Source organism: Poecilia mexicana, unplaced genomic scaffold (assembly GCF_051168715.1).
Source record: "Poecilia mexicana isolate PSO_F unplaced genomic scaffold, ASM5116871v1 scaffold_5, whole genome shotgun sequence".
Lineage (NCBI taxonomy): Eukaryota > Metazoa > Chordata > Actinopteri > Cyprinodontiformes > Poeciliidae > Poecilia > Poecilia mexicana.
Window position 1 is genome coordinate 23744771 of NW_028263374.1, and position 21334 is coordinate 23766104.

General features: G+C 35.3%; 1 protein-coding gene across 3 annotated transcripts; it reads right to left on the minus strand.

The window, feature by feature from the left end:
- Positions 1 to 2285: 2285 nt before the first annotated feature.
- Positions 2286 to 15174, minus strand: LOC106928638 (protein SSUH2 homolog). 3 transcript variants are annotated; one of them, XM_015005026.2, is made up of 12 exons: positions 14960 to 15174; positions 10645 to 10719; positions 10497 to 10572; positions 10256 to 10385; positions 8029 to 8089; positions 7765 to 7886; positions 6395 to 6457; positions 6179 to 6258; positions 5493 to 5585; positions 4531 to 4636; positions 3923 to 4030; positions 2286 to 3704 (listed from the first exon to the last, which is right to left on the minus strand). In XM_015005026.2, exons 1-12 carry the CDS (start codon positions 15054 to 15056, stop codon positions 3564 to 3566), a joined length of 1152 nt encoding a protein of 383 aa, XP_014860512.2. In that variant the 5' UTR covers positions 15057 to 15174; the 3' UTR covers positions 2286 to 3563. The 3 variants fall into 3 exon arrangements, with proteins under 3 accessions (XP_014860512.2, XP_014860513.2, XP_014860514.2); XM_015005027.2 differs by having other exon boundaries at positions 14925 to 15015; XM_015005028.2 differs by lacking the exon at positions 14960 to 15174 and adding an exon at positions 13379 to 13543.
- Positions 15175 to 21334: the final 6160 nt, after the last annotated feature.

Genomic DNA, 21334 nt, shown 5'->3' on the forward strand with positions numbered 1-21334 from the left:
GCAAACAAAATAATTTGAACTCACTGACCATTTTATTAGGAACATCTATTCAGTTACTTCTCAAAACTGAATGAATAAACCAAAAACATCCCAGCAACTTAATAAATTTAGGCATCTGGAGGTTGTAAACATGGCTTGCTAAAGTTCAGGCTGAGTATTAAAATGAAGAACACTTTTGAGTCATTTTAAATGTGGTAATGTTTTTTTAAGACACTATTGACCTTTTTTGAACAGTAAATGAACAGGAAATAGGAAGAAGAAAGAAGGGAAAGACATGCAGCAAATGACCCGAGAACAGAACCAATGACAATCAATGGAGGATCACAACAACCACATGGCACCAACTGGGCCTCCTAGCACCCCAAGCATGGGGGTTGGTCCTGAACCAGTCAGAGTATCTTAGGAGCGGCTGATCTTCTGGGATTTTCAAATAATAATCTGTTGTTGGGTTTATAGAGAATAGTTTAAGTAAGCAATTGTGCAGGTAAAAAAAAGAAAAGCATTACTTTGCAAAAATGTTTGTCAGAGATAAGAGGACATTGTTTTAGACTGAGCATTTGCCTAAATAACCACTTGGTAAAACCAAAGAAATCCAGTCCTTAGAAACTGACTGCACATTGCATGTTAAAACTTTCAGCAGAGTGAAAATATCTTCAGCTAAGAACAAGTAACAGAGAATAGAAATCACACAGGTTGAGCAAAATTGGACAATGATAGATCAGAAAAATGTCTGGCAGGAAGCAGGAAGTTACTTAAGAAATCAGTCTAGTGCAACTTGTAATAATGTCCATCCAGCAGTCCTTGTGCAGTCTTGTCCTATTGACTTGACTGATTGGTGGTGAGCTCCATTCCCTTCATTACTTCATGGCATTTCAAATCAAACATTTACCACAATGTTAGGATATCGTGCAGCAAACCCACTTGTTTGGCATTAGGACATGAAGATATTTCTAGTCACCACCACTAGTATTTCCTCTTACATATCCTGCTTCTTATTTTTGGGTTTAGATGCTGCCTATATTCTTGCAACTATAAATAATCCATCTTTTTATCAAGGTAACGAACATGATTGGGAAGAAGACAGACGGAGTAGTTGGGTGCCTGTTTTATTAGTCTTTGGTTATCACAATGGGTCTTTTTTTTTTTTTTTACTTTATGAGTTTCCAATAATGTTTTAAAGCCGAAACATCTTGTTCTGAGATGAAAATATAAAGTCTCAGATATTTCAAGCCCATATTTATCTGCTGTGCTTTAGCTCTGTCTTTAAAAGGGATTCTCTGCAGGAAAATCATTCATGTTAAGTTTTTTATCTGTGACTTGTCAATCTCCTGCTACTGCCAAGGCTTAACTTTTGCTATTAGTGACTTTTTCTTTATTTTGTTTTTGCAAAATGAGTTAAGCACCTGCCCTGAGTAACGTCTTGGGGTATCTTCCTGCTCTTACTCAAGGCCAGATTCCCCTGAATAATTCTGTCTTCTGAGTCTGTAAAACTTTGCATATTTTGGAGACAGGTAGATCAAGTCAAGTCAAAGTTTAATTTAGAGAAATTTACAAACATTAAGACAAATTAGGCTCTTTAACTATGAATAACTGTGTTCACATAGTTTTTCATACTAATCTTTACTGAAAAACAAAGGATGTGCAAATGTCTGTTATGTTTCACAGCAGTTTATTTTTAGCCATATGTTTGTTATCAGCAAGATAACTAACATGCGTTTGCCAATGAAAGCTACCTTTGACAATATTGACATAAGTGCACATTTTTTTACTCGCATTTCTAATATACACCCAACACCTTTTGCCCTTTTCCTTAAATGTGAAATCAGAAAATCTGAAACACTTCAAAATAATAAAGGCATATGTGAGGAAATAATGAGGTTAGGAGATTTCTTCAGTGCACTACAAAAGAAATCACTTGTTCTGTTTTAGCCTGGAGGAGCGGATTTACCGTTTATCTATACTGATAAGAGTTTTGAAGTCAGACAGACTGCACTCAATGTCTCAGCAGGCATCAGACAGATTGGCAGCTTGTTCTTTATCTTGTCACTTTTCTACAGAGCATCCATGCTGAGCTCCAGGTACAAAGGGCGTCTCAGAGTTGATGTGATTGAAACTTCTGGATAACATCATGCTACACAGAGCTGAGAAGCCCTTTGCTTGTTTGTCTGAATAAAATACATACATATTGTATTTGAACATATTTGTAACTTTCTGAACGGATGGACTTTTAACCTGTCCAGGGACTAATGTGCAACCGTTTGCCTTGACTGACTGTAAAACAGATAACTGATGCAAGAAAAGTTTATTTTTTAAAATTTGAATAAGAGAAAAACATGCTAAATGTTACTGTCAGAAATGATTGTTAGTCGCAGTGCTGTATTTAAGGCATTTATGAATCTGATAAAAAGATTATCCTAATGATCATTGTTCACAGTGCTGTAGTATGTACATATATGATTGATGTGTTTGCAACATAGCACCACACAGTTTACATAATGAATGGTACAACAGCAATAAGTCAGTCATATTTCTTAAAATGCAAACAGATTCCATCTCATTCAGCAAAAACTTTAGTGATACAAAAATATAAAAGTAAAATAAATTCATGTATGGTTGGGTAAATATAACTGGTAAAACAATCAAACAAACCAAAAGAAAACCTGAAGTGGCTTTATCCTACATCTCTTTGACTGTAACACAATGTCAGATGTGCTACAAGAGTCATTGATTACATGAAAATATGCATAAAGTATGGGTTACAAGATTACTTTTTTTCAAAGTCTTGAATATTTTTGAGAAAAAAAACAAAATACAATCCTGTGATAAAAGCAGCAGAGGAATATGCAGTAGAGTACAGAACGAGCAAACAAAGTTAAGAGACCTTGATGTTAGTATTCAATGAAAACAGTCCACCTATCATAGTGCAAAGAGATCTTAGGCTGACTAGATATTTCACACAATTTTCACTAGAACATATAAGAAGTCTCAGTTTTTAGTAAATTCATGTTAAATGTGACTCAGATCACTGAGGTTTATGACTTCCTGAAGAACATAAGCCAACCAGCAAAACTAGATCTGTACATCTGTATTCACAGAAACATGGTACTTTTTCTCATGATCATGTATAAATGCACATGAGAGTAAAATTACACTGTAAATGCAATGGCTATTATAAAAACAAACATTCATGTTACATACATGAGGTATAACTGTAAAGTCATGATATGAGGATGGAATTCATTGACATGTGGGTCAAGTAAAACGAATAAAAATGCTGGTCGGCCCAAGCACCCAGATTAAAAAAAGAAAAGAGAAGATTTAAAAGACAGAGACTTACCTTCGGGTATTAGCAATATTTTTTTTTCATAGAATTGTATTGTATTGTAAAACATCATAATAAAAAGACAAATAATAAAGCCTTGCAATGTTATGAATGTTACGGTAAACCACTGGTTGTCTTCAAATACAACCAGTTGGAAAACAAATACTGTAGATTTAAAATGTATTAAGGGAGACGACTGTTGAAAGAAAATGGAAGTACACGTTTGAATTAAAATTTTTGTCTACAGGATGACGCAGCAGCAGGTTTCTGGGTAGTCGTCGGCGCTGACTTTGTTTTCCTTTCCATAAACATAGAAAACGTGAATGTTATTTTTCCACTTGTAGTTCACCTTAGTAACCGGGATCAACTCAACAGTCTGCCTCTGAAAGAAACAGATACGGAGTTATTTTATTGTAAAAGACGAAAACACCTTACAAAATACCCAATAAATTAAAAAAGCTTGAAGATTTAACACTTCAGGTGGTTTTATTTAGATTAGAGCCTAAAATAAAAATTTTTGCTTGCAGTGCTCAGTCTGTTTTTTTTTTGTTTTTTTTTATAATGCAAGTTAGGCATTTACTCATGTTTATTCTAACAAACCTGCTGCATGATCCTGGATGTCTGAGCATACTTGGACTGGTGCTCTTTGATCAGACGGTCAGAGGCCTCAACAATGGCTGGATTTGGGAATCCATACAGTGGGTAGACCTGTGAGGAAACGCATGGAGCTGAAAACCTGAGCACCATCTTTCAATCAGCTTTCCCTTATGGCTCTTCTGATAGACGATAATTAGATTGTAGCTCAGCTATTTTTGTCTGAGGTTAAAAATGTTTCATTTCTTTATTACATGAATTTATGTACCAAACATCCTAAATTATGCTTTAATTAATAAACATTTTTCAAGAATCCTGTTTAATCTGCAACAGATATGAATACAGCATGTCAGAAATTTAATATTTGTATTACAAATCAGCCAAACATCATAATGTTCGTCACAGGTGCTCATTCACTACGGTTGACTGTTTTCTCCCATTTTAATTTCCTCATAGTTTCATTAGAAACGATTCCTTGTTTTATCTATTTACTTGATTTGATCATTTCTACTGAATCAAAACAAATTGATATCTTTACGTTTTTATACCTAAATTACTTTCATCCACTTGAAAAAAAGTATGTATTAAGAATGTGTGAGTGTGTGTGTGTCTACCATGATCTGGGCCATCTTCAACAGCTCCTTTCCATTCACAGAGTTCAACTCTTCAGCCTTCAGGCCAGAGTTTTGCTCCACCACATGGTTGTCCACATTGTTAGCCCTAAACAGAAATAAGCAAATTCAACTCATGAAGCTGGCTGTTCAAACGTCACACATACCCTCTATTCTACTTAAGCCCCAGGAAAATATGCACAATATTTCCTACAGTGTATAATATGCAAAATGCGTGAATCTGATTATTTTTAGCAGGAGTGTTAATCTGCTAAACAGCAGTGTCCTGGAGGTTTTAGATGTCTCTGGTCTGATTCTGACTTCCCAGTCGGAAAAATCAACTGAAAAGTCGGATTTTTCACTGGAAAACTCTGACATACCCCAGTTACCACTTGAAAGACCAACTTCTCATTGCAATATGGTCACTCCTCACATCAGCGGTAATAAGATGTGGTGGAAACATGTTGATTTTACGTCCCAGGTGCAAGCAAACACCTTCACATATTCAAAGATGTGAAAGTAAAACTACTGCGGGGTTTGTTTTATGTGTGATACAACATTCTCAATAGTACTCAGACTAAAAACAATAATAATAATAAAAGAATCTTTTTGAAAAGTTATACTTTCTTGGGAATCGAAACAACACTGTCTTTACTTACTTTTTCCATGTAATTATTGACAAACTGATATTGAAAGAACAAAAAGTTTAAGTTCTGCTACAGTTTCTGCAAGAACATTGTGAATTATTAGGTAGTTTATTTAGAAAGCAAAATAGGGAATTGAAACATAGTCCCACTCATTTCCTTTGTATATGAGAATAGCATCATTTTATGTCAGGTAGTGGTTAAGACAGCTGAATCTTTAAAATATAGAAACAAAAGGGAATGGATTTAATGTCGCCTAGATCCACTATATAACCCTGTAAATCTTTTCCTGTTACAGCTGCAGCAGTTTAGGAAACTTACCACTCCACTTTGAGTTTGATGAAGGTCAGCAATTGCTTTTTTCCTTTACAGGTTTCACATTTAATTTTTCCCGCACCACTGCACTTTGAACACCTTCACACACACACACACACACACAAAAAAAATCCAGTCAGAAGCATAACACACTAAACATATTAATTGGTGATTATATTGGTAAATTTCAGGCCCATAATTGTTTTGATACAAGATAAAATAAATAGAATCTGTTAAACTCATTTACCACAACAGATTCTCTCTTGTACCCCTTGATCATTAAAAAGGCATATTTCCTATATTTCATATTTACTTTCTTTTTTACAATAAACTTTTACATCTACTGCATACTTCAAAATAAATTGGAAACAAAGATTTACACTTTAAAGTATGATATATTTATGTGAAGTGTGCAATGGAAAACAAATAAAATTGAGTCATTATTTATGCCTTTATAATTCCAAAAAGGCAGATTATTACAAACATAAAATATGATCAGAATGATTTTTAATTAAAAAAAGAGGAATGTTTAAGGCATTTGCAAGTCTAATGTTTCAGTTAAAATGTAACAATGAAGGCATTTACTTTTACAGTCTTTATGAGTCAAATGACACATTAGTTGACTCAATTGCATATTTGCTACCAATGCGTTTGCCACGTTCATATCAACAAGCCACACTGAGCTCGATTACCTGTCCTTTCCTGTTCCATTGCAGCCAGTGCAGTTTTCCTCCCCATCCTTGCCAGAGCCATTGCATCTATTGCATTGTTTCTAAAGGGAACATATGAACAAATATTCGCTGGTAATACAGTAAGGACTGACCAAATTACTTAGCCAGCAAATCAATTGATTTTACAAATGCAAAATGTTATTACAGATTTATATGGAAATTTGAAAGATTTCTTACATATCCTTTTGCCTCGCAGTCTTTGCAGGACACTGTTCCTTCAGCATGGCAGGCGTTACATTCCTACACACAAACAGGAGTTCAAGAATTGCCTCACTACCTTTTAGAAGCACACAGAATCTCAGAACACTAGTCATAATTTAAAGTTCTGACAAAAAGCAAGTGGCTTTTTTGTTTACACTGTTCGGCTTGTCAGATTTGGCAAAAGCACATTTATTTAGATGAAATATGATGGATAAATTAGATAAATATATACCTTTAGTAAAATGTGAACAAAACAATTTTTCTTTCTGGGTGAGGGGAGTTTTACACGCTTTTTACATCATTTTATCATTTCCTGAGAAATGCCTGCTTTTCATTTCTGTAATAAACTTCTTGATTGGCTGAAAATCAATTTTTCATCTAGAACTGCCAGGAGTATGAATCGCAAGAGCTTACCTGTACTTTTTAAAGCATACATAACCTCTCTGACGAGGCATTAAATTGCCTTTTAATTCAATCAGTCAAAAAATACCTATCAATATTATTTGGCCCATGGGACTTTTAAGACAAAACAAACATTTGGTCCAGTGATTTCTCAACTCTTTGGCTTCTGATACATTTCAAATAATACCTCAAAAACTTCCTGAGTAACTTCCTTACAGAATATATTTGGGCTGAATAATAAAAAAAGAAAAGAAAACCGTAGTGCTAAATTATATTTCAGAAAGAATCAATAGTAGTAATTGACAAAGAAGACTTTTAAAAGTCTTTTATAAGGGTTAAGACTTTTTCATGGCTATGCTTTGGTTCTGAATTGTCAATTGAAAGATTATAAGTCCAATTTGAGGAAAACTTCAGTGGTTTTAAAGTGCTTATTGCACGTAAAACCTCTTGGACGTTTGTACAGCAGGACCCTAATTCACTGAAAACAAGACAAACATTTCCAGTCTTTCTGAATGGAACCATGATGCTGCTCAAAAAATGGGACAGCCAACCTTAAGACAGGAGGCAAAAACTTGAACATGGATTATCAAGCTTTCCTTGAAGCTGTGTAGCTTATCTTACAGAAATCTTACATGTGTCAACACTTTTTCCAGAAAGCTGGAGTCTAAGCCATGTGAGCCACTGTCCTCCAGCTACGTCCTGTGACCCATCTTGACATCAGCTGATTTGTTTCCAGGAAAGATGTTTAACGATTTTGCAAAGAGTTTAAGTTATTCTTATCATTTCTAACTTCAAAACCATAATGCTGCACAGTAAATTGGCAAATGTATCAGAACAATGAATTAATGGGTCCCAAAAGTTGAATCTGGGATAAAGTAAAGAAATCAACAAAGCAGCAGGATAAACTGGCTGACTTGAATTCATGCCCTTTAAAAAACAATCACCTTGATGTTGGAGGTGTATGGCACTCGGATCTCCTCGGTGTGTTTGGTGAAGAGCTCAGGGGTCTTGGCCTGGACTTCCCAAGGTGTGGGGGCAGGCTGAGCGTAGAAGTCAGCCGTTTCCCCTGTTATGGAAATAAAACAATTCATCTGTCCTAGAAACTTCACTGAGATAACATTTTGTTCAACTAACAGAAACTAAATGAAGCAGTTTTAAGTATCTAACATGAAGCCTGGGTTTAGGGGACAGGAATACTGAGCTCCTACCTTCGTAAGGTTTCTCGGCCATCTCAGTTGATCTGGACTCGGTGAATGTCTCCAGACGCAACTACAGGACAGACAAAGTACTTTAAAATTTATTCCACCTTTAAACACAGCAGCAGCAAATGGCAGCAGAAGTTTCTATAATTTCATAAGCCATTATTACACATTAGGTGTGTGGTGGACATTTTGTATGTTTCTCTGTTCAAAATGAGTGTCAACAGTCAACAGTATGACAGTTTGACCTCTTAACACGTGTTTGCTAACTTTGAGTGAATTGTAATTTATTCAATGAGACAATGTATGACCAGAGAACGCAAAGAGGAAGTTGCTGGAGGAAACCGTTTAGTTTGACTTGTGAGACTGAACAGATGGATATTTAATCACATGGGTTTCCAGAGTGTTTTACACTGATGTGTATTGGGGATTGAGAGAAACTGTGGGTGTGTTTAGAACTTGGTTTCTTCAGAGCAGTGTTTAGAAGAATGCTTAGGGATCTGATGTACCGTTTCCCTTCATGCACCAAGCAACTAGGTTAAGTTAACTTCAGTCTTTCCATGTCAAGATGGATCTTTGGCACAACATAAAACAGTCCCAAACTGTGACACACAAATAAAAGAGTACACACTATGGAATAGAAAACCAAAGAATATAAAACTACAGATGCAAAACAACAATAGCCACATGTTGTCTTTTGTGCACAGTGTTGGGAACATGGAACCAGACATGGGAAGTGTGCTGGTGAATTTTGTGGGTGTGTTTTTCTGCACTAATTAACATGTTTATTCACTGAGGAGATATAGGGGGATAAGGTTGTTAGCATTAAGAAACTGTTAATGTGTTTTTAAGGAACGTCTAAGTCAGGGGTGTCAAACGTACGGCCCGTGGGCCGGAACCGGCCCGCCGAACGATTTAGTCCGGCCCGGGGGCTAAATGCATTATCATTATTCATGAAAAAACATATACTTCGTTTAATTGAAAATCTGCAGTTCCTAAACTGTCCACGAGGGGTGCTGTGTTTTATTCAGAGCACACAACATGATGCAACACTACAGCGGAACTAACAGCAGATGGCAGCACTGAGCTTCAGGTTATGTAAACAAGTTCGATTCTATGCTTTACCAGCTTTTTATTTTGGCCCTGGCAACCTCATATTTCTCGTGCATGCTAACATACATACATGTTATGTATGCAAGTTTTTCTATATGTATGCATTTTATGCATCAACAAATGTACTTAATCAAATGTCTGTTTAAAACAGCTGACACTTAAGATTTCAAATGTGTGAAGCCAGATAATTTGTTCAAATTGCTTCCCAGATGTTGAAAATTGATTTTAAATATTTTCTTAATTTTTGTCTGTTGTATTTTGTGATGCAGGACAGTGTTTTTAAGTTCCAAAAACTGTGAATAAATGTTTTGCAACATTGTACAACCACTGAGATCAGTTCTTATGAATAATGCACTTAAATAAATGCTTAACTGAGTAAAAGTATTGTTGAAATTGCAGATACCTTTCTTAAAAACTGAGATTATTCATAATATATTTTGTAAAAGTGAAATTCGTTTCATATAAAAATCAACAAGTCCACTTTTATTGGTTCTATTTAATCTTGCAATGAGTTTACTTGTGTGGCCCCGTGCAGATCAGATTAAGCTGTATGTGGCCCCTAAACCAAAATGAGTTCGACACCCCTGGTGCAAGTGTATAAAATAGCAATTTAGCTATAGTAAGTATAACTAAATTGTTGAAAGAAAAATGTTTCAAACACTGATAAAACTGCCTTGTTTTTGATTACACCAACACCTGTTTTCAGTTAGATTTCTGAGTAAGAACAAGAAATCTTAGAGGATGATGTTCAAAAAATCTGTGATCATCACAGAATAAACTTTAGGTTTAGGAGTTTAGGTTATGTCCTGTTATCGGATCTCCAAACAAACAGATCAAGAAGTTTCCTTAAGGAAAATAATGGTATGCACCAATTTATTGGAAAGTAATAAGTAATTTAGTTTTGTTTTCTTTTTGGCATTCACTCATGCATATCATGTTAAGAATGGATCCAAATGTGTATTTATCTTCAAGTGAGGTTGGAACTAAAATGTTGGTGGTTCAGATGTTAAAAACTCTGTCTTTTCTAATTAGGACAGCTAACTGAAGCATGAATGTTTAGCAACAGATTTACTGGTAAATGCCAAAGTCTAAAGGTTTTATTAGTAACATAAAATGCAATCACCCTGTATGTGTTAAATGACTCCATGTTGGTGATAACACCCTCATTTGCTGGGCCTGATTGGTAGCAGCACTGAGAATCCACATAGCCTTTGAATGCCTGACGAGCAGCATCTTCTGACATTGCGGGGATGCTGAAATAAAAAACAAAAAAAACATACAAACACAAATAAAATATAAGATGGATGCAAACACGGACCAACATGTGATTTACTGAGTGTTCAGTGATGTGAACGAGATCTTACTTCCACTCTTCAGGAGTGGGGCCAGGCTGGGTTGGAGCTACTGGCTGTAAAGGTACAGGAGGAGGCAAAAAACCACCTGCAACAACGACGGAAAGTTAGATGCCAATGTGCTGCAAATGTACAACTGAACTAGCATGACTCTCCTTACCTGCACCAATTCCCTCATAGCCAGGCATGCTTGCAAACGGGTTGGCTGCAGGGGCATGTTGAGGCGGATATATGGCTAAAAGAAATAAAGGAAACGGATTACTTCACTCTTGATTCCTTATAACTTCTTTAAACTGGTTTTATAACTTCTGTAGCATACCTTAAAACATGTTTAGACTTGTCAAAGTATTTGAATGTCAGCTTACTGCATATTTTCACCGCAGAACAAAAAATGGGCTTTAGATGCCCAACTTTAGTCCCAGTCAGGTTTAAGCATCTGAGTTGGGCTAGATCACGAAAGAACAATCTTTTCAGCTTAATACAAAATGTAGATGCCTCAACTAGATTTTCTTTGGGAAGTAAATACAAACAAAAAAGGAAATGGAAAGTAGATAAACCACCCAAATAACTGGAGCATAGTGGCTGTGCCTTAATTATTCAATTTTAATCCGTTTTCTGGATTTATCCCTTTTTTTTAATTTTTGTCAGATAATAAGTGAGGCTCTGCTGATGAGTCACAGCAGGTTTTTAGATTACTTTACATTGTAGTTCAGAATTAATTTATTATTACACGAAATGAATGCATCTATCCACATACATTCATTTAAAAAAATAACACATTCAGATTTTGATGCAATTCTTCCTCATTTTTAAATCATATGACTGTTATATTACTAAATTATTTTATTTATTAGTATCATTGTTGTTTGTTCCTTGGATTTGCACAAACTACCAGCATAATCCTCGTTTTTAATGTACGCAGAGAGTTTTTGATGTTTTTGGACCATCTAGAGTGGAAAACAAAATTCCAGTTATATCTAATGAAATTGTGGGCTACAACTAAGTGGATGAAATTCTCATTCCCTGGAAATAAAACAATCACCAGAGGAAGTATTGGATTTATTGGCAGAAAGTTTTTATCTCTTTTTTCACCTTTTTGCACATATTGAAATCATACTTTACTAAGGTTGTTCATTCACTGCTTTGGAAGAACTGTTTATATTTAAATATTTGACAAATTCAGACATTTTGTGTTTCCTGATAAAATCTCCAATCGTGTGGTTTAGACCACAGCAATGGGATGTTATCTGACAACTATTCAAATGATGATCGAGGGCTAAAAAGTGGGTGAGGGGGGGCACACAGTTGTTGTGACTTGTCTCACACCACCCCCACAGCTGTAGTGGTAAGTCACTAAGTGTTTCTAAGTGAAAAGCATAGGAACATGATTCCAAGGAATCCATAAAAAAAAGGTCCAGAAGTAGTAAAACCTTGGAAAGGGGCCAACTGTTTTTCAGAAACACTTTGTTCCTCAAAGGTGTAGGAAGAGTCACAGAGGTCCGCAGTACAATCACATAGTTCAGAATCTGTAAGTCCTTCAGTCCTGGCGGTTCATGAATGACCTTTGCAGATTCTAATCAGAAACCAGTTATGAAAAACAGGATCAGAAAATAAAAAAGTACTTTAAAATACTTTGTGCTGGACTGAAACAAATGTTTGTGGTGTATAAATACTTGCATAAAAATTTAAATTGGACATGATTCTCTTAATACATAAAATTAAAAAAAACAATAACGCAAAAAAGTGATAATTTTATCATAATTTTAGACAAAAACTATGCTGACGTCATAACTCTGGCTGTAGGAGATTATAGTTCTTTTGCACACCTTACAACACTGATTTTACCACAAAAAACAAATAAACAGATTAACCTGAACACATAAAGTAAACACAGATCTTACTGCATTTTAATTGCAGTATGAAACGCTCACAAATGTGACGTCACTGGAAGATAACGTCTGTGTTGCCTGCAAGTTATGAGGTAAGACTCAGCTTTATTTACTTGCCAGTGATTTAGTTTTATTACAAAAAGAGAAAAAATCATGAATATAACATCAAAATATTATTGTTAAAATTTTATAGCATGCCTACTCAAGGAGACCTCTCATTTCAATCCAAACGGGCTGTATGCTGTTTTCACTTCTCAATTTTCCACTTCCTGAGTTTCACAATCACTTCCAATTCTTTTAATGCTGTAGATTTCAGAGAAATGAACAAATAAAAGGACCAAACATGCCTTTAAGAACGTCTAAACATGCCAAGGTCATTTGCCCATCATGTATTTTCTGTGTGGTCCTTTTGGACACATTGTAATCGGGTGAGTGTAGCCAACACATGGCTGACCATTTAGGATGGTATTTCACCATATTGTTTAGATTCTGGTCATTTACACAGAATGAAAAAAAGAAGAAAAAAGAGCTTTACCCACAAATAAAGTATTTTAGCAGTAGGGGAAAGCAATTGCAGCCTGCAGTCAGGTCCGTTATTAAAGGCCGGGCATTATGAGACAGATGATAAAATTCCCAATGATTGGAAGTCTAAAGTTTGTACTCTTAAAATCAATCCTTTGAAATGCAAAAAAGGAATAAAAGTTAAAGCATTTAAGAAGTACAAAATAAAAGTAAAAAATAGTCACAAACTGAATGTGTAAATGCATTTAATGAAGAAAGGGAGACTTCTAAAATAGCCCGCAGTCTCTAATTAGATTAGCTCCCAATGTTAACCTCGGTCGTAAAGATTATAGCTGTTTCCTATTCAGCCATTCACAGTGACCCGACAAGAAAATTGATCTCTTGAGAAAAATTGAAAAGATGGGCGTTTCGATGAGCTCAGAAGGTCTCTTCACTCCCTGCTGCAAACGGACCCATCAAACTGTAAAAAGTTAATGAACCAACCTGCGCTGTACATCTTGTTGCTGCTAGATGCTTTGCTCCTCTTTCTCTCTCTCTCTCTCTTTCGGTATTGTGTAATTTGCAAAGATTTTCTCTGAACGTTTCCCAAAATGTTGTGTACAGTACCCCCACTCATTTAAAGCACCGTTCCCGGAAATAATAACTTCAAAATAAAAGAATTGCTGAGTTTCCACATAGCGGCTTAGTCGATTTTAAACAATGAATATTTTTCTAGTACTATAAGAGACTTTTTAAATATGTATAAGTATTTTGTCTTTTATTCGTTGCTTTCCTGTATCAGGAACATAAACCCATTTTTTTCATTATTATTATGCAGGACTTCCCTGGGCTCACATTTAATTTAGCACTATAATTTATGATATAAATAGAAGCAAAATAAAAAAAAATTCCCCAAAGATGAATATTTTAAATAAATACATGGTTTTCGAAGTCTTTTAAAATCTAACTGGAAATCTTCAGGGAAGATAGTTTTTTTTTCTTCTCGTCATTAAAATCGTTTAATACCACATTAAAAAAAATAAAACATAGCTGCTCAGTTTAACCCGTTTGTCTATCAGAGTCTATACTGCAATTTGAATGTGAGAATGCGTTTAAAAAAGAAAAAAAAAATCATTATTGTATTCATATTAGCTGTTCATGACCAATGTGTCCTGGGGCTTTTATTTTTGAAAGACTGTGTGGAAGCTGAGGCTTCTAAACTGAGGCTGTTTTCCATGTAATTTGATGAACACAAATGCCAGGAATGTTGACCACGCCTTATCTGTGATACATCTGGAGGGGCTCTTGACTAGCAAAAGAATATAGTGGCAGTGGCCACCAATAGGGGGGGAATACTACAAAACAAACCAGGTAAAAACCGTTGTACACATTGGAAATGTGCTGTAGAACATTTAATTTATTTTTATTTTATTTCTTTATTTTATTTGAGCAGACAAGATAAAGAAAAAACATACATTGTTGCATACATTGACATTACATAAATTGCTCAAAGGGAGTAGGAGGAAATATTTTTTTATGTTCCTGCTCTCTTTTACCAGTAAAAAATACAGTAAATAAGAATAAACATAAATGCCACTTAACCTATAGCAGAGGATGAGTCTGAGTTTTCATTACTGTTCGAAATGTATCTTTCTTTGGTTTTGACCAACAGGAAATACCAACAAAATAATTGTTTAAGTAATCGTTATATAATCCTACAATGGAAATTGTGGAGGAAAAGAACTCACAATGAAAATACATTTGAGAATTTCACACCTTTCTCTGTCAAAATTCTTCTCTATTCTTTAGGTTTGTGATGTTAAAACATTTAAACTCTGGACATTTATGCATACAAATAAAAAATTTTCAAGCCTCGCACCTACAAGAGACTGGAACACAAGGTTTTTTAGCATAATTACTGTGGTTCATTAACTAAAACAATGACAGGACTTTGAAAAAGTGTGTCTAATTAGAGTAGAAATGCTATTATGACAAATGAAACAATGAGTACCATAACTAACAATTTCACAATAAACTTCACAAGTTTTACCTGTGATTCTTCTCATTGGAGGATGAGGAATTTACCTCTTGGACATGTAAAACCCAGCCAGATCGTCTCTGAAGACATGTAAAACCTGGCATGTCTGCATGTTCTGGTTGTCATGGAGGCATCTGGAACCATGACAGATCGTCTCTACTTTCCTCTGATGGTATGTCACAACTCTTTGTTTCTCAAGATTTTTCTTTTCCAGGAAATTCTCCACACCTTATTATAGAGCAGTGTTTCTCAACCCTGGTCCTCACCACCCCCCTGTCCTGCATGTTTTAGGTATTTCCCTTCTGCCACACACCTGAATTGTATATCTGGGTGATTAACAGGCTTCTGCAGTACTTGATAGTCATGCAGTCATTTGAATCAGCTGTTCTGGAATAGAGCCACATCTAAAATATGCAGAGTAGGGGGGCAGTGAGGACCAGGGTTGAGAAACACTATTATAGAGATATTGATTTTAACTTTATTTTAAATGTTAAGCACTTTAAACAAGTGTGTCCCTTTTTTCATGTTGCCATTGTATCATGTAAGATGCACTTTAATTACTTGAATTATTTTACACTTGCAGGGTCAGAAGAAGAAAATTAATATTTTTTTCTGGACTACATCTTATTGAAATGCAAGCTTTCTGTTACAAATGTGTAATTTCTTATTATTCTGATTTTTCTGACATAAAAATGTATATTTGTGTAAGCTGAAAATTATGATTTCAGTTCTTCATCACATTAAATCAGATATTACTTTTCTTTAAAGAGATAAATGCTTTGTTATACTATAAGAATGGTAGAAAAATGAAAGACAAATACAACTAATAACCATAAAATAACCTCAAACAATGCAATTTATTTGGCTCATAATACTTCGCAATGGTTAAATATAAATGTAAAACTGATCTAGTATGCAAAATTTGGCTAATCTTATGTTTACTCACTAGAGGGCGCCAAACCCAACACAAAACATAAACGCACACAATACCATGCATTTATATTAATGTGCATCTTTACAGTGATGCTCTTTCTGTGTTGAAGTCAAAGATAACAAACACAATGTCTCCATCCATAAAAACAAACAACTAAACAAATATATTTATAGAAAAATCAGTTCAGCACGGCATCATCATCCTTTCTCCTTCTACTGTGTTTACATGTAGCTTCAGTTTATTCCGTATCTAATCCAATTTAGTAGGGAGATAAGAGGTGAAGAAGCGAAGTGCTGTGAAGAAAGAGCAGATAGTAGGATGAAAAAGTTGATTGAAAGGACAGAAACATCCAGCAGGGGGAGCCAGAGTATTAAATACTTATACTGAAGACTTCACATTTGTTGTCTGACTGAGGCAAAGTTACTGATGTCTGAACGACAAACTGAGTCAGAGACTGACAGAGCAGAGACTGTGCCGTCTAAATAAATACAGCCAACTGTTTGACTTTCTGTGTTTGCTGCTCTGTCTGTAAATCAAGCTCACCTCAAAGAGGCTGAAATGTTTGAAAGGTTTTTGAGAATGATGTTCAGATCAGTCATGGTGAATACATGCACAGAAAGAAATAAGAAAGACACTTTTTTATGGCTCACAATGAAGCAGTATTTGTTTAAGCAGTTAAGTGCTATTCATTTGAATAATTACTATAACTACAGATAGGACAGCGGTGACCAGTCCATTAAAGGACCAAGATCCCAAACAAATGAAATAAAGCTTAACCAACTAAGTATTTAGTTCAGAAAGGTCCTCAAAGAGGTTCAAACCTTCATTTGAAAAGCACATCTGCTAAACAACCCTGCATTCTAACATTACTATTAATAGGGCTTCACTGTTTTTTTTTCACTGTTTTTTTACAGGACAGGTTGTCAGATCAGATCGTTACTTTATCTTTTGGTGCTGAGACACCAGCCCAAAGAGGTTACTGGAATAAATACAGTATAAACCTGCAAGAAATTTCCACCTGGAAGGGAAAAAGTGGTACAAATCTTCACACTTTTGTTTGACACCCCTGTGACATTGTTTTCATAATGCACTGCAGCCCAGGGATTTTCTGGACACTTTACTATGAGGGGTACGTCCCAGAATACAAATGTCAGTGTTTCTACATGCGGGAATGAACTTCTGTGGACTTCCTGTGGAAACTAATAACTTATGAAACTGCCTTTGGTCAGCATCAACAAGAAAAGATGGAAAACATCAGCTTTACAGGGATAGTCTTTTGATGTGCCAACATAGCGTGACAGCCACATAGAAAGGGTTAAGGCTTGTGGCTTCACAAGTCAGCTCATCTGGTTCATGAAAAGCAAAAAGGAAAAACAAATAAACAGAGGCATTCAGCTATCTGTCTGCTTGGACTTAAACTGGATTTTTGTGTACAAGCCAAGAGAAATAAACACATAATCAAACAGACAGAAGAATATGTGATGTGTTTCTTCAGTCCTCTAGAACTTTCTCTCACTGGCTATTATTGCAATTAGCTTGATTTCATCTGTTTGGTTTAAAAATACAAAAATAAAGAAAACGACGGAGGAGTTTGACTGTTAGCAGCACTAAATGTCTAAACTTTGCTGAGAACATCGACCGCCTGAGCAATGAAAACATTGTGGAGCCACACATATGCTGGTGACTCATCTATAGATTGCTTAATTCGATTTATTATTATTATTATTATTATTATTATTATTATTATTATTATTATTATTATTATTATTATTATTATTATTATTATTATTATTATTATTTATTTATTTATTTATACTTGTGTTGTAATTTAAAACTATAAAATGTTTTCCCAGAAAAATTTGCTCTGATGGTCTGCTTTGTTTCATTTGTTTAGCTAAGATTTAAGATCTCTGACTGTGACCTCATTTTGACTCCTGTTTCTAATCCTGCGGTACTTTAACTAAAGGTTTATGTGACGTTTTCTTTTAAACTCAAGGACAAGTTTGCACTGTGCTGGTGAGTTTGAACAGACTTAACATGATGATTTTGTCGACATTCTTTTTCTAAGAAGATGAAGAAAGATTTCTCACAAACAGTGAAAAGTTGTTGCAAAGTATTTTTTTTTTGTGATCATCAAACAAGAAAACAATGCATGAGTGTGAAGTGTACATTTGTATTCCCCTCTGTTGATGCTTACATGCCTAATTAAAACACAATCAATTGCCTTCAGATGTAACTTTGTTAGTAAAGTCCACTTGTGTGTAATTTAATCTCAGTATATACGCATCTTTTCTCTGAAGGCCAAGCAGCATCACGAAGACCAAGGAAGACAGCAGCAAAGTTAGTGACAAAGTTATGGCTGAGTTTAAAGACAGGTTAGCTGATCCGAGTATTTTTAAAATCTTAAGTATCTCTGTTAAATTCATCATCTGAAAATGGAAAGAGGGTGTCGTGACTGGAAACCTGTCGAGACAAGGCCATCCACCTGAACGGACAGACCGCATAATCAATCAATCGTCCATTATTTATAGAGCACATTTCATGCAGGGAGGTGTTTCAACACAAGAAGGGTTTCCTGGTTTTATCACTCTTATTTATCCTTGATTATTTTTGACAATATTGGATAATCACTTTATATGAAAAATATACACTAGAAAGAGCTTTAAATGGTCAGTTCCTATAAAAATGAATTTCATCTCCCTCTGCACCTCGAACTAAGAAGAAACCCCTAGGAGGGACTTCTTGTCAGGCGTTGCTATTCTTAACAGATTCAGGAGGGAGCTGAACTCACAGCTTTGAGTCTCTGGTCCTCCTCCACTGAGAGGATGTTTACACATCACTCTGTGTGTGTGTCACAGGGGTTAAGCAGAGTCAGGCATTCTTTCCATTACCCTCATCAAATCAATGTTTAACACTCCTCCATCTACTGTCCCTGCAGAACAGAGTCTGTTTGTGTGAGTGTGCGCTGTACATGTGTGTCGCCAAAACGCCTGATCAATAAACAGATAGGAAATTTGATCAGTAAAAAGTGGGACAGCGAGGCTGTCTGATGTGGGCTGGAGATAAAACTGGCACTCACCCAAAGCAGCTTGATGTCATTTCACAGCAGCTCAACTTCATTCCTCTGATTTCGAAGAACCAGACACGTCTCCCCCCACCCCCATCCTGCATCCCCAGCATCATCTGAAGGCTGGCATCTGCAGCACTACGGGAAATGTGGAAAGTACATTTACATTTATTGACTGAAATGTCTATAAAGCAAGTAGAACAAAGCAAAAAGTTTGGGATCATAAAATAATAAACCTGACTGGGTTAAACTTCTGTATTAAGAAAGGGATCACAAGCAATATAATGGTTGTTTGGAATGGAAATCAGATTTTCTGTTTTCCCAGAAAGAAAGACAATGAGTAAACCTGCTGAAGTTGGAATTTCTACTGAGAATGAGAATGTTTAGTATCCATTACCAAAATCTGTAGAATGTAGTAAAGCTGACTAATATAAATTATTTATTTATACAATATCTACCCATCCATTTTCTATAACCAATTATCCATGTAAGGTCACGGGGGGCTCGCGCCTATCTTCGGCTGTCATTGGGTGAGAGGTGGCTGGACAGATTGCCAGTATGTAAACAATATGTTACAGCCATTTATCCAAATGTACACACACTCTTAGGGAGTCAAGAGTGTGGGAGTCAAAAGGGAATCAAATAAAACAATGTAACTAATAATGAAGTCTTTCTTCGATCACTTAGTTTACAAAATATACTAAATACTTCTAATCCCAGCCCTTATGCTACTCAAATGAAAGTAATAAACAATTCTGAATATGAAAAACAAAAAGTGACAGAAACATTCAATGCATGTAATTTATATTCCACGTCATCATGTTTCCTTAAAACTATGTTTGTGCCTATTTATTTAACTACACTCAAATTACTCCACAGTTTGACTCCACACACAGAGGCAGGCAAACATATTTCTGGTGGTCTGTACATAAACATTTTTAAAGTTGTACACACACAAATTAAGAATTTTCTGACTTCATAGATAACATTTTTAACATTTCTAGTGACTGGTCATTTTTTGCTATTTGTCATGTCATCATATCAGGGCAATTCAAGCTAATCAACTTGGTAAAAATCGCCAAATGTTTAAGTTAAAGTACACACAATGCAGTTTTAAATATGAATATGTGTACTTTACATTAATAACTAAAGGTGGGAATTTTTATTCCAAAAAGAATAAATAATTAAAAGTCCTCCAGACCTTTGCTTGATGTTTGACCCCAGAAACTGCTCTAACATCAAAAACAACATTTAGTATTCCTTTAAAAATAGAAGTAATCCATTGTGACTTTGAGCTGTTACCAGGTTATTTCAGTATGCTCACTTTGTAATTCACAGACTTTACAGATCTCCCACGATCAATAGAGTAAGCCCTGGAAAAGTCTCCAGTCCATCACATAGAGAAATGGATGCACAGCTCCAAGTCAATTTGCCTCTTCATCACTTTCATCCCTTCCCACGTTCTTTTTCTGCTCAGACACAAACCGCTTAATGTTTGCACTATGGCATATGTACTTAGTTTTTTTTTAGCTGTAAAGTATTTTCATACTTCATAAATGAATCATAGAATATTAATAGCAGAGATGAAATGTCTCAATGGTGGGTGTGATTTGATGTATGATTGGTGGGAAACATCCTGATTAGACATCACTACTCTGTTCTAGAAAAAAACATAGGTACAAAACAACCAAAACAAATGCACTTAGTTTAATGGTGAGGGAACAAAATGACCAGTTTTGTGAATATTCACTCATACTTAAGGGAAATCAAAAGTGGCTAATGAACAGGTAGGTGGCTGATAACATCTAACATTTGTGTTTAGTGAAGGTTAGCAAATAATGTCAACCAAAAATAGAATTTTAGTATTTGCCAAATAATAATAAAGAAAACATCCACTATGAATTATAATGCATAATTAGTGTTGCATAATAAAGTTATACTTCCAGAAGTCACTGTTAACATTAGCTGTCCCAATACTGAAATATGCACAAAAAGCATGGATCAAATGTATTTTTTGTAGACTAAACTCCAAGCAGGGAAATCCCAAAGGCAATCTCTCTAACATGTGGCCTGTTTTATTTCAGTCACGTAGAGGTGTCTGCATTAGACTGTGTTATCATAACGACCGTTCAGTAAACAACTTCTTCTAGCAGACATTGGCTAACAGACAGCAAATTACCAAGGCAACAGTAAACATTCAAGAGTTTTGACAGCGTGTTTATGCAATGTGGATTACTAATGTTTGATCCATGTAGCTTCAGCTGACAGAACTGAATAAAACAACCAAGCCACACCAGGAGGTTTCCCTGAAAGAAATCAGTCTGACAAAATGGTAAATAAATAAGTTACTGTCAAAAATTTCAATAACATTCTTCTTTTTCAAAAATTGTTACATTTATAGCTACCAGTGTGAACTTGACA

Excerpts from the sequence above, each read along its gene's own strand:
- LOC106928638 (XM_015005028.2), bottom strand. The coding sequence starts at position 13,511 with ATGAGTGGGGGTACTGTACACAACATTTTGGGAAACGTTCAGAGAAAA. Across the intron at positions 8,090-10,255 it reads AGTCATTTAACACATACAGG|TTGCGTCTGGAGACATTCAC; the intron begins GTGATTGCATTT and ends TCTGTCCTGTAG. Across the intron at positions 5,586-6,178 it reads AATGGAACAGGAAAGGACAG|GTGTTCAAAGTGCAGTGGTG; the intron begins GTAATCGAGCTC and ends GTGTGTGTGAAG.